This window comes from Hemicordylus capensis, chromosome 13 (genome assembly GCF_027244095.1).
Source record: "Hemicordylus capensis ecotype Gifberg chromosome 13, rHemCap1.1.pri, whole genome shotgun sequence".
Taxonomy (NCBI): domain Eukaryota; kingdom Metazoa; phylum Chordata; class Lepidosauria; order Squamata; family Cordylidae; genus Hemicordylus; species Hemicordylus capensis.
Window position 1 is genome coordinate 6,376,253 of NC_069669.1, and position 20,332 is coordinate 6,396,584.

The 20,332-nt window shown below is 45.4% G+C and overlaps 1 protein-coding gene across 4 annotated transcripts in view; it reads left to right on the top strand.

Moving 5' to 3' along the window:
- Nucleotides 1–20,332, top strand: part of SNX29 (sorting nexin 29) — a 195,765-nt gene that overhangs the window by 72,562 nt on the left and 102,871 nt on the right. For all 4 annotated transcript variants that reach the window (XM_053275828.1, XM_053275829.1, XM_053275832.1 and 1 more), the window contains exon 16: nucleotides 12,373–12,489. In XM_053275828.1, coding sequence (XP_053131803.1) covers nucleotides 12,373–12,489 — 117 coding nt within the window. The remainder of the gene's footprint in view (nucleotides 1–12,372; nucleotides 12,490–20,332) is intronic.

Below are 20,332 nucleotides of genomic sequence, written 5' to 3' on the forward strand. Positions count from 1 at the left end.
TTAGTCATACTGATCAGAAAAAAATCCGAAGAAGCTTTAAATAGTGTGTTTTGGAATGAGATGGTTTCAAAAATAGGCTCCAGGTGGTCTTTATCAAACTGGGTTGCCTTTCAGACCGATATAGGCACCTGTGTGGTGTTTATATTTAAATTGAACATACAAAGAAAATTGAAGTCTGCAGTGTGTTCATGAAACTGATTTATCGTTGGTAAAAATTAAAGCACAGTCTGAGAAGTTGTGGGTTTTTTGTTTTTTTTTAAAACAACCCATTAAAAACAATGTAGCATTGTACAAACCCACAACGGGCACCACCTAACAGGCTTCCTTGCTGACTGCTACACTTCCTCACCCCACTAGGGCATGCTGTTCATTTCCCCTTTCTCACTCTGCTAGGGCGGGCCTCTTCTTGCCCCACTTTCCTCCCTCTCATGGTTTGTTTGATGGTTTATATTTATTATACCGCCCTTCATCCTAAGACCCCAGGGTGGTTAACAACAAGATAAAAACAGTTCAATAAAAACTAGCTGAACATTTTAAAAAGAGCAGGGACAGCTTATTGGCCAAAAGCCTGATTAGAAAGGGTAGTCTTCATTAGGGGTGTGCAAAGAGGTTTGAATATGAACCGGTTCGATATTGAACCAGTTTGAGAAGTTTGAGGTCAAGCCGAACCACCCCCAGTTTGGCTCGACCCCGGACTGAACACACACACACACACACACACACTCAGTTTGGGGGTTTGTCGAACATTTTTGAGACAATTTTTCTTTCTTTCTTTTTTAACTTACCCCCTCTGGGGCGCTTCTCCAACTGGCAGCCTCCAAAATGGCCACCATACTCAGGAAGAGGCCTGGAAAGGGCCAAAGATGCACGAACTGGGTGGTTTTTTTACAAATACAAAGGCCAGTGGGGCGAGGGGGAACCTCTTCGGACCCCCCCTGCCATGTTGGAGAAGCCCCCCGGAGGGGGTAAGTTAAAAATAAAAGGAAAAAAATCCCCCCAAAATGTTCTTAACCCTCCCCCCACCCAACCAAACTTGGTGGGTGGGATTCAAAGGGTGCCAGAACCAAACTGGCCCAGTGTGTTTCTGGTCTGGTTCGAACTTGAACTAAACTGGGCCAGGTGGTTCTGTGTGCACCCCTAGTCTTCACTCTCCTCTTGAAGGCTGGGAGAGAGGGAACCAGCCGGATCTCATCCATGAGTGAGTTCCACAGCCCGGGGCCAACCACTGAGAAGGCGCTGTTTCGTGTCCTTGACAAACGGGCCTCCCTCCGTAGGTGTCGGCACGCGGAGCACCAATCTAGTCAGGTGGGTAGATTCAGCTGGGAGCCCAAGGCCCAAGCTGCTTAGGGCTTTGAAGGTAATAACCAGCACCTTGAATTGTAGCAGCAGGGGAGAGGGCATGCCCTCATCTCTTGCCCGTAGAATTCCCAGAGGCATCTGGTGGGCTACTGCATGGAGCAGGATGCTGGACTAGATGGGCCTTCTTGGGTCTGATCCAGCTGGGCTGTTCTTAATATTCTTATGTTCTTACCCAGAAGCAAATTGGCAGCCAGGGCAGTGCTGGTGAGTAGTCTCAGAGATCCATCTGGCAGCCGCATTCTACGCCATCTATAGTTTCTGAATACTTTTCAAGGGCAGCACCATTTAGAGTGTGTTGCAGTAATCCAAATGCAATGTGACTAAGGCATGGGTGACAGAGGCCAGAGCAGGCCTGTCAAGGAAGGGTCTCAGCTGGTGCACCACCCAAAGTTGAGCAAATGCTCTCCTGGCCACCACCGCCATCTGATTTTTCTAGAGGCAGCACTGGGCCAAGGAGAACCCCCAAGCTGCAAACCAGATCGTAACACCCCAGCTGCCACTGCCTCTCTGGCGTCGGAGAGTGTTCACGTGCTATGGCCTGAGACTTCTGAAAACCCACCTGGAGTTGGGAGAAGCGTCATATTCTCCCTTTGCCTCAGGCAGGAACATGTGTGTGATGCCCATGATTCCCAGCCGCCATGGACAAAGGCCGGCATCAGGCAGTCAGTTTATCTGTAACACATAAGCAAGTATGTGTCACAAGGCTTCTAGTCAAGAGGGCTACAGGCCACCTCCAGCCTCTGAGGCATGATGCCTCTCAATACCAGTTGCAGGGGAGCAACAGCAGGAGAGGGGGCATGCTCTCAACTCCTGCCTGTAGGCTCCCTGTGGCATCTGGTGAGCCACTGTGGGAAACAGGATGCTGGACTGAATGGGCTTCCTTGGGCCTGATCCAGCAGGGCTGTTCTTATGTTCTTATGGCCGGGCATTTCTGAGAGAGAAATTGAACAGCTTAAAATGGTTACATAACTGTTGTGAAAAGAAAGCTGTAGTGAAATTCTTTGTAATTAAATTAGAGAAATCCCCCAGAGAGTCGACATAATCTGGGGGCACAAAAAGAGCTTGCCTCTAATGCAAACAACACAATCCTGTAGGTGACACTTATCGGTATCTGCCAATAGCCACCCAGTCTTAAAATCATCTGTCTGTGTAGAAGTGTTTGGAAAGTAAAAACTAATTGTTCCATAGGTGAATTATACAGAGGTCGGTTTAATGTATGGGCCTAGTTCACACCATCATCTGAGCCTAGGTTTAATGTGGGTTACCGACATTAGTGTGATTGAATAGTTGATGGCCTGAAATGAATCTGAGATTCCCACCTTGGCGTCGGTTCACCCAATCATGCTACTGTTGATAGCCCACATTAAACCTAGATTCAGCTGATGTGTGTGAACCAGGCCATAATGGTATTATGTGTCCTCAGTTTTGTTACCTCCACAAACACAAAGGTGTGTATTAACTGATCTTTGAAGATCCCTGCCCACAAGAGGTTCTGTAGGCATAGCTGAAGCAGAGCTGAGTAAAGGCATGTCTAAACTGGGTTCTTTGGCCATGGTGGCTGGGGTTGAAGGGAGTTGTAGGCCAATATTTGGGGAGCCACGTTTGAGACCCCTTGCACTTAAGAGTGTGCTCATCCTTCCACTGAAATCCGTGAGGTGTCAGAGTCGTGAGTGTGTGAGAAGAAAACCACCAGCAGCTTCGTATCTTTAATACAGCAACCCGAAAGTGACAGATGCAGAGCAGAGTAAGTCTGTTCCTTTGTAGTGATCTTGTTTTTACAGCCCAGACAGCAGAGAAGAGAATTCAACATCATGTTTTTTGCAAGGTGGAATTCACCTGTGATTTATGATGCTGCTGTTTTTATCCTCCAGATGTGCTTCTAGCCATATCTGCATCTCAGAAGCATTCTTCTGGGAAGCGGGCGAAGAGAGGCCCCCACTCTCTCTCATGTCTTATTTATTCCTCCAAGTTTCTGTCTCAAACAATGTTTGGCAGCAGAATGATCCCTCTTAAAGCACAGAGAGAGGGTGTGTGTGTGTGTGTGTGTGTGTGTGTGTGTGTGTGTGTGTGCCCAGTTCTCGCAAGTTGTGTGTTTTCTCTTTGCTCTTTTGCAAGTTTCACTCCTTTCCGTGTAGTATGGCTTAAAGGTGAAGTGTGCTGTTGTATCGGTGTCGACTCCTGGCAACCACAGAGCTCTGTGGTTGTCTTTGGTAGAATACAGGAGGGGTTTACCATTGCCATCTCCCGCGCAGTATGAGATGATGCCTTTCAGCGTCTTCCTATATCGCTGCTGCCCGATATAGGTGTTTCCCATAGTTTGGGGAACATACCAGCAGGGATTCGAACCAGCAACCTCTGGCTTGCTAGTCAAGTCATTTCCTGCTGCTCCATTGAGTGGCTTGTGTAGTATGCATTACATATGCACAAAATAACCATGACTTCAGGGCAAGCCAGCTTCAAGCACTGTTTGGAGTCAGTCACCACCAATGGTGTTGTCACAAATTCAGAAGTGCAGGCATTCTCCATGACCCCTCCCATGGCCACAGCCACTCTGACAGCTATTCCCAATAGCCACGCCCGCCACACCCCCACTGAAATAGAAGCAATAGTTTTAGGGGTGGGGTTCTGTTCCAAGAAGTCAAGGAGAGTTTCCTAATCCTGGGGAGCTTGAATCTCATGCGGTTATGTATCCAGAAGAGCGGTCTGGATTCGCTGCCCCAAAGAAGTCAGGAAGAAAGGTAATAAAATGTAACGAACTGTTGGAATAGCAAGAGCAGCATTTAATTGCCATTGGGAAAGCAAAGGTTAGCTATTAGGGTGGGAGCGGGGGAAGAAATTATTGCTTGCTCAGCCAAGCAATAGACGGAGGGAGAAAGGGTCATGGAGGCAGAAGCCGCTGTAAAAAAAGGCAGGACCAGCAGCAAGAAAGACAGAACCACTTCCCTCCAGGATCCTATGGGTTTTTGGGGGGATATGTTAAAAATTTGTTGAAAATCTTGGCCAAACACAATCCAAAACACAGAAAAGAATCACTGACCAGAATCCACTGCCAGCCACAGTGCCTGCACTGCAGTAACGTCATTGCACAAGTTGCTTTCTCACACACAACTATGACTCCTTACATTACTTCCTAGCATTGCAACAGCTGCCACAGCAGCACCCTTTCTTAACAGCAAGCATAACCATAAGTTCAACTAGAGCAACTTCAGCCACATTTTTTGTCTGAGTACAATACTTTGCAGTGCAGCCCAGAGTGGTGAGTGAAGCACAAGTTAGTCTCAAGGCCAGACAGGGAGCTCATCACAGAAATCACCAAGAAATATCACACACACCCCTACCACTGTTCATTTTTTGCCACAGCACAATCTCACAAACAAAACAAACCACAACTCCAGGCAGGCAGGCACCCAAGTTCTGCCTTTGTCAATCTGAGATCCAGCAAAACCAGATAGTTATAGCAGTAATAGTACAGCATACTATAGTCACAGCTGAGCTCAGGTGTCTGAAGACTCTGAACCAGAATGGAATTATCACGAAGAAACGTGAGTAGCACTCTAAGATATTTCCTCTGGAGGATGGGGCTGCTCTGGGAAGAATATCTGCATGCTTGTGTGCATGCAGAAGGTTCCAGTTTCCTTCCAACATCAGAGTTTGTACCACCAATCACAGTCTGCAACTTACATGCCCTTCTCATCACTGCGCATGCCTGTCCTTGTACCACAATCACACCATGGTATGATGGAGTTCACTGACTGTATCTCACTCACCTCCAGCTAACATTTAAACAAGATACTAGCTGGCCCGGTTCTCCCTCGTTCTCAGCCCCACTCCCTCATTTTTGGCCCCTCATTTTTAGCCCTCCCCCTCCTCTTCCCCCTCCAATGTTTTTTCTCTCTGGCCGGCCGCCTGGACAGTGGCTTTTTCTGGCTGCCTGTTGTCCCCCCCCCGCCGCGCTTTCTCTCTCACCGCTGCGACTTTCTCTCTCGGGCCACCCTCCTGCCTGTTCGCTGGCCTGTCTGTTGGCCTTATGTTCCCCGCCACCAACACTTTCCTCTCCTCCTCCCCTCGCTTGCGAGGTCTCGTGAGAGCTGCCACGCATGGGATTAGCCACGGGTATGTCTTAGAGAGAATTATATAGAGAGACATCTCATCTTAAAATCTTGGTTGTAAGCTCCCAAGATCCCAAGTCAATTTGGGGTTTTAGAAATGGCTTATTTGCTGATGAGAACGATGAAACACCTTCCTTTGAAAATCTATTATGGCATTTTCCTGACTTAATCTAATGGATTTTTATTATTAAGCAATTATCTTTCTAGCTGCATTTTCCACCTTGTATTCAAAAGACTAAGTCATTAGTCAAATATGATGCTAATCAATTTTGTTCAGCAGAGAAATGAAATTTTTACCTGGCTTAAGTCCATTTTACCCTTATCTCGTGTGTGTATATGTGTGTGCGCGTGCGTGAGGGAGGGAGGGAGAGAGAGAGAACGTGAGCATTTTTTCAGGTCTGGTCTCTGCATGAAGCAGAGCAGTGTGGTAGAGTCCTGGAGCAACAGAACGGCTGTACCACATCAGGGTGCAGGTATGGGATAGCATTCAAAAGTGGTTACTTACCTTAAAAAACAAACAAAAAATGTCCCTGCATTTTTGACTTGCACAACTTTGGCCTACCTGCAGATGTTGGACTTCACAACTTCTATAATCCCTGACTATTGGCCACTGCGGTTGGGGATGATGGGAGTTGTAGTCCAAAAACAGCTGGAGAACTGAAGTTGTGCAGCCCTGCCTGGTCTATGCTGACTTCAGTTGTTCTCCAAGGTCCCAACTGTTCTGCTTGAGATTATTTTAATTAGATAAGCCAGAGATCCAATCAATCAATGTTTTATGGTGGGGTCTCCAGCCCCTCCGGATGTTTCTGAACTACAATTTCCATCTTCCCCAGCCACAGTAAATTGTAGCAGGGGATGATGGGAGTTGTAGTTCAGCAACGTCCGGAGCACCGCAGGTTGGAAACCCCTGTCTGTGACCAGTCATAACCAAAGAATCAACGTATCAGCTCCTGCAATACGAACAGCATAACTTTAGGTTCTTGGAAATACAAGGAAAGAAAGGGGGGGAGAGGAATAACAAACCACACTCCCTACTAGCATCCATAATCAGTCATCCAATGTGTAAGCATTTATTTCATTCAAAACCCATCCATATAAGTATCCTCATCCCTTTCATTAACCTTGTTAGCTAATTGTTTGCGTATGCTGTAAGCCACCGAGCAGAACCTGGCGACTTTGAGATGCTTGCATCTTGGTCTGAGGGCAGAAGCAAAGTATAAAATACAAATGGCCTGCCTGGATAATTGTTTAAAAGAGGCAAGACTAGCTTCTGCAGAGCTGAGATCCCAAAGATTAGAACTGGGACCTTCTAAATGCAAAGCGTGTTCTATGGCTTCTCCTTTTTTCTGCAAGTCTACAGGCCTATAAGCTACTAAAGAGGAGCTCGGATTTCCCAATTTTGTGCCCGGAGCAGAAATCGCTGCTTCGTTTATTGATGCTGAGTATTTCACAGAAGAGAATCACAAAGCGAGTTACTTTCAACCGAGCATACAGTCAAAGCTGTATTATCCTTTTTAAAATTTTATAAATGAGAAATTCTTGGAGTATTTCTTAATTTGATTAGCTATTAACTGTTACCCCTTCTTTTCTTTCTTTTCTTTTTAAAGACACTTATAGGTAAAGGAAACTGGCAGGATTAGCAAATTAGCAGTTGAGATTGTATGAGAGTTTATTGATGGTTGGGGAAAATGGGTGCCAGCGGGGAATTTTCCGTAATTACAGTGCAAGTAATTTAAACCAGACTTCGTATAACTCTTTGGCTTCTCACGAGTTATAATTACCACAATAGTATGAAATCAGGTAGATTAAGTTGTACAACATGTCAGGCAGATTTAGATATTCTGCCTGTATCACGTTTTTCTTCTTCCCTGAGAAGATACCTAAACTTTTATAACTTGAACTTCCACTCGGCCTCGGGAATTCAGATAAATTCAGAGCCGGTTTTGTAGCGAGCATGAATGGGCTCCTTTTGGTTTGCAACTGGATGGGTGAATACATGTGAGCACTGTAAAATGTTATCCTTAGGGCAGTGGGAGGCAACCTTGGCTCTCCAGCTGTTGTGGAACTACAACTCCCATCATCCCCAGCCACAATTAATTGCTTGCCTATCCCTGTTCTAAGGGGGTGTAAAGCTTCATGCACAGGCTTTTTTCCTTCCTTCTTTCCTTCCTTCCATTCACCCACCCACACACCCATTTTTATACTGGCTAAATCAATGCTCTCTAGGTGGTTTACAATGCTGATTTTCTCATTAAAAAGGGCTTAGACAAATTCATGGAGGACAAGTGTATCAATGACTACTATTCTGGTGGCTGTGGGCCACCTCCAGCCTCAGCGGCAAGATGTCACTCAATACGAATACAGCAAATATTTATACACCGCTTTTCGACCAAAGTTCCCATAGTGGTTTAATACAGAAATCAATCAATCAATCAATCAAATGGCTACCTGTCCCCAAAGGGCTCACAGTCTAAAAAAGAAACTTAAGACAGCCACCAGCAACAGCCACTGAGGAATGCTGTGCTGGGGTTGGATAGGGCCAGTTGCTCTCCCTCTGCTAATAATAAGCTATAACTAGCACTTTGTATTTTGTCCGGAAACCTATTGGCAGCCAGTGTAGCTCCATCAGTAAAGGAGTAACATGGTCTCTCCGAGATGACCCAGAGACCAACTTGGCTTATGATAGGTCTACACCCTTAGAAATGGATGTTACCATTGTAAGACTTTCTGCTCTCAGTTGGTTATCATGCTTTGATTGTCCTGACCATCAGGCCACTCAGATTTGCAAGAGTGTTTTAAACGTTTTGAAAAGTTTTGAAAGCAAAAACATGATGATAAAGTTTTATCCATGTCAGAGGAATGGAAATGACAATTGGCAGGCACATCCTCCAAAGGTGATTTCATGGAGTGAGTACCATAATTTGTTCATTGTGACCCTAATCCTAACCCTTTGTTCTGTGGAAAAATGTGTGCAATTTTATCCTAATGGTTTGGGAGTTATGGATAAAGCAGGGGTGGTAGCACAAGAAAGCTGTCAGTTATCACCAGAGCTGCAGAAATCCACTAGTCTACTAGTCTGTGACGAGTGAAAAATGATGCCTGATGAGTGAAAAAAGTACTGATGAGTAATGTACCAACATAGCGACAAGTAAAATATTTTGTCTGGACTGATAAACTGAGCCAACATTTTTCACCCCTGGATATCACCTCTTTCCCATGTCTGAGGGGATAGATGTTGCCAAAAATCACTATGAGCACAGGGGTGCACCAAGATAATGTGGGTGCCCAGACCTCCTGGGACCCCCAGCCACAAGCCCCCCCTGTATGTGTGAAGAACTGCTCCGCACCCCCCCACACAGCCCCCCCCGGCCGCGGTAAGAAGTTAAACAAACAAACAGCAGAGGTTGGCGGGGCAGGTGCAGGGTGGCTGCTGAGGCCCCCTGGCCATTTGGAGGTCCCCTCTCCCCAGATCTTGGAGTACCAGACTGGATCCCCACAGTCTGCGGGTTGGTGCACCTCTGTATGAGCATTCATCCTGATCTTCCACAGAAATCACTGTAGTCCACAAGCCAGATCCACAAATTCTGGCCATCGATACCATCGTATTGGTGGCCAGAATTTGTGGATCTAGCTCGTGGACTGCAATGATTTCTGGGGACAAACTGCATTCAGATTCTCAGATTCTGAATATTCTTGCAAATTTGAATTTCAGAACTGAGAGTGTGTTATATATTTTCATTTTTGAGTTCTGATTAAATGTCAAGCCTTCCTTGTGACTACAGAGACTACCATACATTGTATCATTATTAAAACATCATTTTTTTTACGTTGAATCCAAACTTATTTACTGAAGTTTGCTAGTTTCTTGCATATGTTTGAACTGGAGCCATCTTCCCGAAGCGGATGTTCAGGGAACAGTTTCAGTAGGAATGTGGAACGCTTTAATTGTTAGCATGGAAGACGTACCATGTTTGATCTTATCCAAACAAGCTAGCATAGAGTAATTAACTAGGGAGTCTTTAATTAAATCAATTGAGGCTGTGAAGTGAGCCCCTCTAATGGAATTAAGTAAAACAGAAAGCAGAACGAGAATACAAAGGAAGAGCTGAATTAAGGGAACAAACTACAAATTTAGGATTAAAATGCATAAGCTGCATTAAGGCAGTACGATTGATGTATTCAGTTTTTGAGAGACAGCTGTTCTAGGGTTTACTTCATAAGAGCATAGGAAGCTGTCTTCTACTGAGTCAGACGATTGGTCCATCTAGCGCAGTATTGTCTATACTGACTGGCAGCAGCCTCTCCAAGAATGCAGGCAGGAGTCTCTCTCAGCCCTACCTTGGAGATGCTGCCAGGGAGGGAACTTGGGACCTTCTGCATGCATGTGCTTTTCCCCGAGTAGTCCCATCCCCTGAGAAGAATATCTTCTAGTGCTCACATGTAGTCTCCCTTTCAAATGCAAACTAGGATGGACCCTGTAAGGAACAGACCCAGCCAACCAACTCACGTGGGAGGAATTATCGCCGAGTCACCTCTCCCTGTTACCTGGCGAGCTGACTGGGTTTTAAATTAATTAAAAAGAAAAGAAGAATCTCTGGTGGATTGTATCGCTGCCACCAATCACTCCTTAGTAATTTTCCCTAATTGGAAGAGAGCGATGAAATTTCCAGTTCCAACCTTGCTTAACCTTGCTTTACCTTGCTAACAGGCAAATATAAAAGCGTGGTTCCATTTATTTATATATGCCTGAGTGGGGCTGTAGCCGGCTGTTTGGGAGCATGTGAACTAGAGGCTCACCCTTCCCTCTCCCAGAGTCAGTCAAACACTCTGAGGGGGCTTGTAAAAACAAAAAGAACAACTTATTGAATGGAAAAAAAATATGCGCGCGCACACACACACAGCCAGTTCAGAAGTTCATGCGTAGCTGTTGCAACTAATATTAGTTTAGTGGTTACAAGAGTATTCAAAATGCCCAGATGTTCTCAGGCAGCGCTTAAAGTAATCAGTCCGTAGGTTTGAGTTGAAGATAGTCAGTTACAAGAAGCAGAGGCTTGGTTATGCAAAATGCACACACAAAAGAGAAATACATTCTAACACAAGTCTTACTAAAACACTTTCTCCTAAGTCTAACCTTCTCAATCCATAAGCCTTGATTTCCTTCCCTTGGACCTCACCAGGACCTAGGTGAGACCAATCCCTGAAATCTCTGACCCTCAGGGATTTGCAGAACTAACCCTGCGAGAATCTGGCAAGACTCCATTGCTTCTCTCCCACTTGGGCACACCCTCCTTCTTCCTTCATCCTACTTCCTTCTTCTCCTTCACAGAAGACCCTCAGGAGCCCTTTAGTCTTGTCTACCGGTTAACCAGTTGGGTCATGAACTAAGGTCTCCAGTCTGTCAATCAAGGTCAACTTCTTCTCGCCAGTTAACTCTATCAGTGCTGGCTGGCTGCCCACTACAGGCTCTATTTAGGAAAGGGGGCCATTCACGCTGGCTATCACAAGACAGTTCTCCTCCCATTGTGCAAAGTTTGATGTGTGGCCTCTGAAAATGTCTTGCATGTGAGTTCTGTAGCCTGGTTACTACATACTGTGGGAAACCCAGGGACAAGTATGGAGTGCTTACCAACCTCGCTGACTTGCATCCACAGGGGGTTCCCTGGATACTGTTATCTACAACTTGTGTTTAGGAACATAAGCTGCCACCTTATACCATTGCTCTGTTGGTCCATCTCGCTCAGTCTTGTCTACGTTGACTGGCAGCAGCTTTCCAAGGTTTCAGGCAAGAGTCTTTCCCATCCCTACCTGTGAATGTCAGGTAGTGATCTTCCACTGAGCTATGGCCCCCATCCCCTAAGGGGAATATGTCACAGTGCTCACATGTAGTCACCCATCCAAATACAAATTGAGGTGGCCCCTGCTTAGTAAAGGAGACAATTCATGTTTGCTACTGCAAGGCCAGCTCTGTGTCTTCGACCTCTTCAGCTCTATGTCTCCAGTCATTGCCACTGCCTCCAAATGGACCTTCCTATTTTCCTGTTAGCTTTATTGGCATTTTTGCTAATAATTCCCCCCCCTGCTAACTGAGCAAAGAGGCACTCTTTAAAAAGTGTAGATTCTCTTTATTGAGCAGGGGGAGAGCAACTGGCCATATCCACCCTCAGCACAGCATCCCTCCAGTGGCTGTTGCTGGTGTCTATCTTTTGTTTCTTTTTTAGATTGTGAGCCCTTTGGGGACAGGGAGCCATTTTATTTATTTATTTATATCTATGTAAACCGCTTCGGAAACTTTTTGTTGAAAAGCAGTATATAAATATTCATCGTGGTGGTGTCCAACCACATTTTGTTAGTAATTGTCTTAACCTTTTTTTTTTTTTTTTTTTTACAATTCCCTATCTTTGGTCAGGACCACCCTTTCTTTGGCCTGGCTTTAGTTAGGAAGCCCAGGATTCAAAAGATCTATCTAGTGACTGCCTTCTCTCTGAGAAACACACCGATGTTCTGCATCGGGTAGCCACATTTTGTATGGCTGCAATTAAGATTCGCTCATGGTGTATTAGAAATGGTTAATTCAGGCTTTTAGTTTGTTGCAAACTGTTTTATATTATATTAATTTTATGTAATTGTGTGTGTGTGTGTGTGTGTGTGTGTGTGTGTATCTATATCTACAAACACACACACACACACACCTACATCTGTGTCAGTACTCATCTTTAATGTCCTTTTTATCTGGGTCTAGTCTGTGATCTGTGTATTTGATCAATGATCGTAATAAACTAAACTGAACTGCCGACTGACTCGATTGGCAGTGCATAGAAATTAAGCAGCATTTTAATGCCGTGTCTTTTAAATCTCTCAACACGGGCTCTGTTCAACCCATCATGTTGCCTGTGTTTCTTCTCAGGTGGCGGAAATGCATGGCGAGCTGATCGAGTTCAATGAAAGACTTCACCGTGCTTTGATGGCCAAGGAAGCTCTCGTCTCTCAGATGAGACAGGAACTCATCGACTTGAGAGGACCGGTAGGCTATTTTAGTTCCTGTGCTAATGGCAGTCTGTATTCTCATGTCAAAGTGATGGGAGAAGTCCTTCATCTCTGGCAATTTCCATCTCTGGCAATTTCCAAAAAAATACCTGAAAACCCATCTTTTCGCTCATCTTTTCTCAGCTTCCTAACTTTTTAGGTTTTAATTTCTGGGTTATTTTTAAATTGTTAAATTGTTTTTAGTTTTTTTGTATGTGTTTTTAACTTGTTTTATGCTATGGTTAATCACCCAGAGACGAAAGTTTGGGCGGTATACAAATTTGATAGATAAATAAATATTTCTTACTTTAGTTTGCATTCTACCTTAACCCTGACAGCGGAAAACAACATCGGCCTCGAGGTAGTCTAGTTTTAGTTTTTGATTGTCTGTATTGCATTTTATTTATTTATTTATCAATCTATCAATCAAGCAATCATCTTTCTATACTGCCCGATATGTACATCTCTAGGTGGTGCACAAAATGTAAAATAATATTAAAAAGTAAAAACAGAATATAAATCCACAAAACACAATGGAAACAATCTACTAAAACAAATGATTAAAATTAATTCCCATTAAAAGCTTGTGAGAACAGGTACATCTTGAGGGTCTTCCTGAAAACAGAGCAGATGCTATTATTTCAACAGGGAGTCTATTCCAAAGCCCCGGGGCAGCCACAGAGAAAGTCTGGTCCCGAATTGCAACCAAACGAGCTGGCAGCAAACGGATCTCTCCAGATGATCTTAGTAGGCAGCAGAGTTCATGCCAATGAACCTCTCTTAAATACCTTGAACCTTCTAATAGTTTGCCCCATTTTTTTAACTACTACAGCCACTGCTTCAGATATTTTTGTACTGCTTATCAACAAAAGTTCTCAAAGCAGTTTACACAGAAAAATAAATAACAAATAAGATGGTTCCCTGCCCCAAAGAGCTCGCAGTCTTAAAAGTAGAATGAGGTAGAAACCAACCACAGCCACTGGTGGGGTGATTCTGCCGGCCAGTGACTAACATGACCTCATTCCTGATGACCCGAGGAGCTCACTGTATATGGCCCTCTCTATCCTTCACGAATCCCTTCCTTGCTTTCCTCCCCATAGTACTAGTTGTTCTTTAAAATCCATCTTCTTGTTCTTTTAAAATTAAATACAACCATAAATAAAAGAAGTTCTTTCCAAATTAACAATGGCTGGACACCTGCAGGCAGGTTTTGCAAACACCAAAGGGAAGTATCTCTCAGATAAGTTCGAAAAAGACTGAGGAAAAGAATTCTAAAACGTATTTTCAATCTGCCCACAAATATTCCATAAGGCGATGTTTTCTTCTTAGCTGCTTTATCATTTATTCTAAGTTTATATCCCAGATCTGTAGATGTTCAGAAATGCAAATTTGATGTGAATTCTTTTCAAAAATGTATTGACTCTCTCAGATGTAGGTGATCTCATTTTGAAAGAGATGAGAAAGATGATCTAGATTCTAGCCTGTCTTTGACTGCAAAGTGTGAATGCGTTGTGTAAGCAGCCGTTGAAATAAATGTTTTTCTGCCATTTTCCAAACTTCATAAATAGCAAGGACAAGAAGTGGGGAGGTGGAGAAAGAGAAAACAGGAATGCGACGCATTGCTGTGGGAGGCTTTGATAGCCCCAGACGGCTTCCTCTTTCTAGGAATTCTTTACATCCTCCCACAGAAGATGAATAGACGTGTTGGGTTTTGAGTGCATACACCTCCAGCAGAATCTGTTTGAGTTATTTGCATTTGCAAAAGAAATGCCCAGCACCCAAAGGTGTCTGAGCACATGCCTTCTGATCAAACTAGACTAAGCAAAAAGGCCAAATAAAGTAATAAGGACTTAGAAGAGTTTAACTCTTTATTCCTTTATTTAACGTCTAACTGTGGATGTTTTAATTCTTTTAAATTGTTCTTTTAATGGTGGTTTTATTTTGTCTGTATTGTTTTTTTTTTACTTTTGTGAACCTCTCAGAGCTTTTGGAGGCAGGCGGCATATTAAATAAATAAATAAAAAAAAATAAAAAACTGAGGAAGGAGACACCTTTTTTAAAGTGCTGATTTTCTTTCTTGTGCAGGGGGGAGAGCAACTGGCCCTCTCCATCCCCAGCACAGCATCCCTCCAGTGGCTGTTGCTGGTGTCTTATCTTCTGTTTCTTTTTTAGATTGCGAGCCCTTTGGGGACAGGGAGCCAATTTATTTGTTTTGTTTTATTTATATATGTTTAGTTAAATTGCTTTGGGAACTCTTGTTGAAAAGTGGTATATAAATACCCGCCGTTGTCATTATAAAGGTGCCAACCTCCAGGGAGGTAGCGAGGGCCTGTGTTCACGTTGGAAACATGGACAGCCTCTCCCCTTGTGGGGCCGCCCCCTGTGGCAGCACACGCGTGAGCAGGGCTGCGTCCCCACTCACTCCACCCACACTTACCTCCTCCCTCTGGCTGGTTGCCCGCCCACTCTGCCAACGCCCCCACTGTCATGGCTACCTGCCTCCTGCCACCCAGCTCTCAGGGCCATCTTCATTCCGTCGGCCAAGAGCCCACTGCGAAGGTGGTCGCGTGCATGTCCTCAGCAGGTGAGCAGCTGAGGTGCTGGGGGTTGTGAAAATGGCAGGCACCCTGGCCGGCCGGAGGGGGAGCAGAGCGACTCCCGGGCAGCTCCTGGATGCTAGGCGGGAAACGGGGTTCTTTTGACCCGTCCGCCCAACCGTAGCTCCGCCTCGACTACTTTGATTGACATAAACCCGTTTGAAACGACCCAGTACAATTTTTTGATGGCTAAGCAAATTGGAACACTGATAGCCAAGGTGAGCCACGAGTTCAAAGCCTGAAGGGCAGTCACTGTTGCTACCGTTGCTGCTGTCACGAATGGTATTAGATGGTGGTGAAATGGTGGTTTTTAGGCACAGAGCGTGACTCTCAGCCGTTGACAAGGTGGCTCAGGGCATGGGATGGAGAGAGAAAGGGATTGATAAAGGAGGGAAGGGGCTGTAACTCAGTGGCAGAGATGCCAAGGAGCTACTCACAGGGAACAGTGGGGTGTTCTGAGTTCCCCATTGTTCTCTATGGCCGGTATGCTTGAAATGTTTTGTGTTTGTTCTGTCAAAGCCAGTTCTTTTGATGGAACAAACTCAAAATGTTCCAGCCACCTGTGTTTCATTTCGAGCTCGAGTCAAAATGTGAACTCTGTTTCGTACACATCCCTAATCTGGAGAAATCAGGCAAATTATGTTTGTCGTGCAGGTTGCTTAGAGTTGCGAGAGACTCCTGCCTGAAACTTTGGAGAGCCGTTGCCAGTCAGTGTAGATCAGGGGTTCTCAAACTTGGGTTCCCAGGTATAGTTGAACTACAATTCCCACCAACCAACTACAAATGCCATTGTAGTTGGGAATGATGGGAGTTGTAGTCCAACAAGATGCGGGGACCCAAGTTTGAGAATCCCTGGTGTAGATAGTACTGAGCTAGATGGACCAATGGCCTGATTCTATATAAGGCAGCTACATTTGTAAGGAGATTAGAGAGAGCCCATAACCCGAGTGGAGCTCATCAGTTGGGAAAGGTCCATAGCTCAGTGGAAGAGCATCTATTTAGCATGCCGGATTTTCCAGGTTCAGACCCTGGCAACATTTCCAGCTAGAGGTGGGAAAGACTCCTGCCTTGAAACCTTGGAGAGCTGCTGCCAGTCAGTGTAGACAATGCTGAGTTAGATGGACTCAGTATAAAGCAACTTCCTTATGTTCCTAACATTCCATCCTCTGAGAGCCAGCGTGGTGTAGTGGTTAGAGTGCTGGACTAGGACCGGGGAGACTAGGACCGGGGAGACCCGAGTTCAAATCCCCATTCAGCCATGATACTAGCTGAGTGACTCTGGGCCAGTCACTTCTCTCTCAGTCTAACCTACTTCACAGGGTTGTTGTGAGGAGCAACTTAAGGATGTAGTACACTGCTCTGGGCTCCTTGGAGGAAGAGCGGGATATAAAATGTAAATAAATAAATAAATAAAGCATGAATTTGTAATAATCTGCATAGTTGTAAAGACATGAAGGTTGGCAAAGTATCAAAAATCTGGCACTGAGTCATGGCATAATGGGGAAATGACCTTGCTTTTCATCAGATAATTTAATCATCAGAAGTTGCTCTACATATTTTTGTAACAACACCATTCACCAATGTGCTCTACCGGCGGGGGGTGGGGGGGAGGATATCTTTTAGTTGATTCACTCTGAGGCAGGAACTCAATTTTCTGAGTTACATCATCACAATGAGTCATGTGCCGTTTCCTCGCCTTGTTTAACCATCTGATTTCATTCTTGCCTTGGGGAGAATGAATGGCTTCTTATGCACTTAATAGATGCTAATCTCTCCTTACTTCACAGGTAGGGGATTGGGTCGAGGATGATCACAATGGGACTTTGGCCCAGCAAACTAGGGAAGGATAGAACAAACAACAGAAAAAAGCAGCTTTATATGACAACCCCATAACTCTTTGCTTTCTGGGCAGCTCACAAAAGCAGTAAAATCTACAATTAAAACAAAGAGGTACCCACAAATATGACTAAAAGGGCAATGAGGCTGTTCTCACGAGCTGGCAAGACCGGGCTAGGGCAGTGAAGCCTGGGCTTGGCTGCCCATGGGGACCTCCGGGAGCCAAGTGGCGACTTGGGGGCAAACCCCGCTATGAAGCCAAGCCCTTAAATGGGGTTAAGGCAGCGGGCATTCCCTTATCCCCATTTGCTTGTCTGTGTGTCAGTGCTGAAACCCTGGCGGGTACCCATCTGTCACTGGGGCGATCCCCACAATGTACCATGCACTCATGTGGTGCATTGTGGGATTTCCAGGGGCCAGGATGACGCATCCCGACCCCCACACTGCTTGTGGCAGCCGTGGACCACTAGGGTGTCCAATCCCTTCTGGTGCCTTCCCTACTGCCCGCCCTAAAGCCCTCTTATGCGATGGTGAGAAAGGGCTCAAAAGCTTTATAAAACATTTTAAAAGCCTGGGTGAACAGAAAGGTCTTCAGCTGGCATCTAAAAGAGCATAGTGATGGTGCCAGGCGAGCCTCTCTGGGGAGGCTATTCCATAGACAGGGTGCCGCCACCGAAAAGGCTCTTCCCCTGGTAGCCACCTACCTTTTTTGGCGGGGGCACTTGCAGCAGAGCCTCTGAAGAAGAATCTCCAGGTTTGGGTAGGGACTCTGGGATCAGGCACTCTTTCAGGTAACCTGAAGCCATTTAGGCTTCTGATTTAGGTTACAATAAGCCAGGATCGGCCATGAAGTCCGAACCAACCCATCTTGGTTTATTGTAAGAGACTTCCTTGAACTAAACCACGATCTCTAAAGCATTTCAGATCTTGACTACAGATCGTGTTCTGTTTGAAGAAAGTTGGTTAGAATAAACCAAGATTGGTTGATTCACAGTTCAAAATAGCTGGAATTTACCCCTGCGAACGTTGAAACCACATCCCTATGACCCAACTGCGAATTCCAGGAACCGCGGACAGGAACCCACAAATAACAAGGCTCTTCTATATTGACTTGTCAGGCTCTCCTATTTATGTGTTATATTTCTAAAACTGGCTTTTTCTTAGTGACTTCAACCTCAAGCATTGTTTAAAACATCTTCAGAGAGTTGAACATCATGTAGGGTAGAAGGCAAGCTTGCCCCTTACAGTAACAACAACAAAAGCACCTGTAAGAATTTCTTACCCCAAGTGATAATTGCTCTGTTTGCTTCGAGATGGCTGTGAGCCTGCCTCGAAGCTGTTGCTAGGGGTGATGAACAGAAATAAGCGGGACGTCTACCAAGAGGAGAGCCACGGCCACTTCTGGCGACAGCACGAGAGAGTTTTCTTGCATCGCATTATCACTTCTTCCATTTAGATTCCACCTTTCTTCTTGGGACTTGAGGTCGTGCTTCTGGGGCTGGTCGGCAGTCTCCCGTCCAACCACTGAATATACCGGACTTGCTGGATCGCAGGCTTTCAAAGTATGCCGATTCCATCTGGGTAAATGAACAAGATTGGACCAGCAGGACATCCCTGGTGTGCAACCATTTCCTGAGCCTATGGCTGAGCACGAAGAAAACACAAACATTAGCAACAAAGACAGAGACCCTGCCTAACTGGGGTCTGACTTTATATGCAACTTCCCCCCCTCTCCCTTCTAGGTGTTTTTGTAGGGGAGGGGCCCTAGTGCTCGGTCCCGACTCCTTTTCAAATTCCTCTTCCCCTTGAGACACACACACAAAACCCCATAAAATGGCTGGCGGTGGGGTGGGGAAGAGAGAATTTTACACAACTTTCCCACTCAGAAGCAGAAAGGGTTGTGACTGTCTTGAGGGAGTGTTCTTCAAGCTAGGAAATAACCTGCCCCTTTTGTTCTAGCCCCCCTTCCCTTTTGCCACTGTGTTCCATTAGTGCCAGCCAGCTGCTTGTCTGTTAACTGCATTAAGGCTTCCCCCCTCCTTCCCATCCGAGCACTAACCAGACCCAGATCTATGTAACTTCAACAAGGTTGCTGTATCATGTGCTTTGGGGCCGCACCATCTAAGCAAAAGTGTGCCATCCAGTCAATTTCAACTCCTGGCACCCACAAAGCCCTGTGGTTTTTCTTTGGTAGAGTACAAGAGGGGTTGACCATTGCCTCCTCCTGCACAGTGTGAGAGGATGCCTTTCAGCATCTTCCTATATCGCTGCTGCTCGATATAGGTGTTTTCCATAGTCTGGGAAACATCCCAGCGGGGATTCGAAGCGGCAACCTTCTGCTTGTTAGTCGAGCATTTGCCCGCTGCGCCACTTAAACCCAATGATACACAAACCCTCAGTGCGAACAAAGAGTCTCTCTTTCTCTCTCATTTCTCCTAAGCATCCTTTCAAAGCATTAGAACTACTGCAGCAGTCTTGAAAGGCTGACTATGCACTTTCCTTGAGACAAAGGCCAAGTTGCCGAAGGGGAACAGTAAGTCATCCCACTTGTATTTACCCCGCTGGAGGACCCGTTAGTGATGTTGCTATCCAATAAAGGAAAGCGTATGTACTTGGAGAGCACATTGTGAAGGGTGGAGAGGTGATATTATATTGCGGAGTGTCCTGGATTACCTCTGGTTAGATGGCCTTTTGCACCCCAGGATTTAGGCTGGCTGTAAACTATATCAGGACGCTATAGTGTGGAAGGTTCCAGTCCAAAGCTGACCCTGCTAAGTGGGTACACATTCCTTACAAAGCTTTTGCACTTACGGTTTTGTAGTTAATCAAGGAAAGGATCTCAAGAGAAGAAGCTTCTATAAAGAGAAGAAGCTTCTATAAAAAATACTGGTTCGCTTATATAGCTTCTACTGCAGCAAGGATGACATAAAGCATTCCGTGTTTGCGGGTGGATGGGGCTGTAACTCAGTGGCAGAGCATCTGATTGCATGCAGAAGGTCCCAGATTCAATCCCTGGCAGCATCTCCAAGTAGAGCTGAGAGAGACTCCTGCCTGCAACCTTGGAGAATCTGCTGCCAGTCTGTGAAGACAATACTGAGCTAGATGGACCAAGGGTCTGACTTGGTAGGAGGCAGCTTCCTATGTTCCTGTGCTCCACTGTTTACATTGTTTTGGTCTATTATCCGCAATCAGTCTACTGACTGTCAAAGTTTCAGGGGAGCCATGGCAGGAGAGAAGGCATGCCTTCATCTCTTACTTATTGGCCTGCCAGCGGCACCTGGGGAACCACTGTGGGAAACAGGGTGCTGATCCAACAAGATCAGATGGGCTTGATCCAGCAAGGCTTTCATGTTCTATTTCAGTGATCTTCGCTATTTTTCAAGCGGCGGCCACTTTGGCAAAAAAATC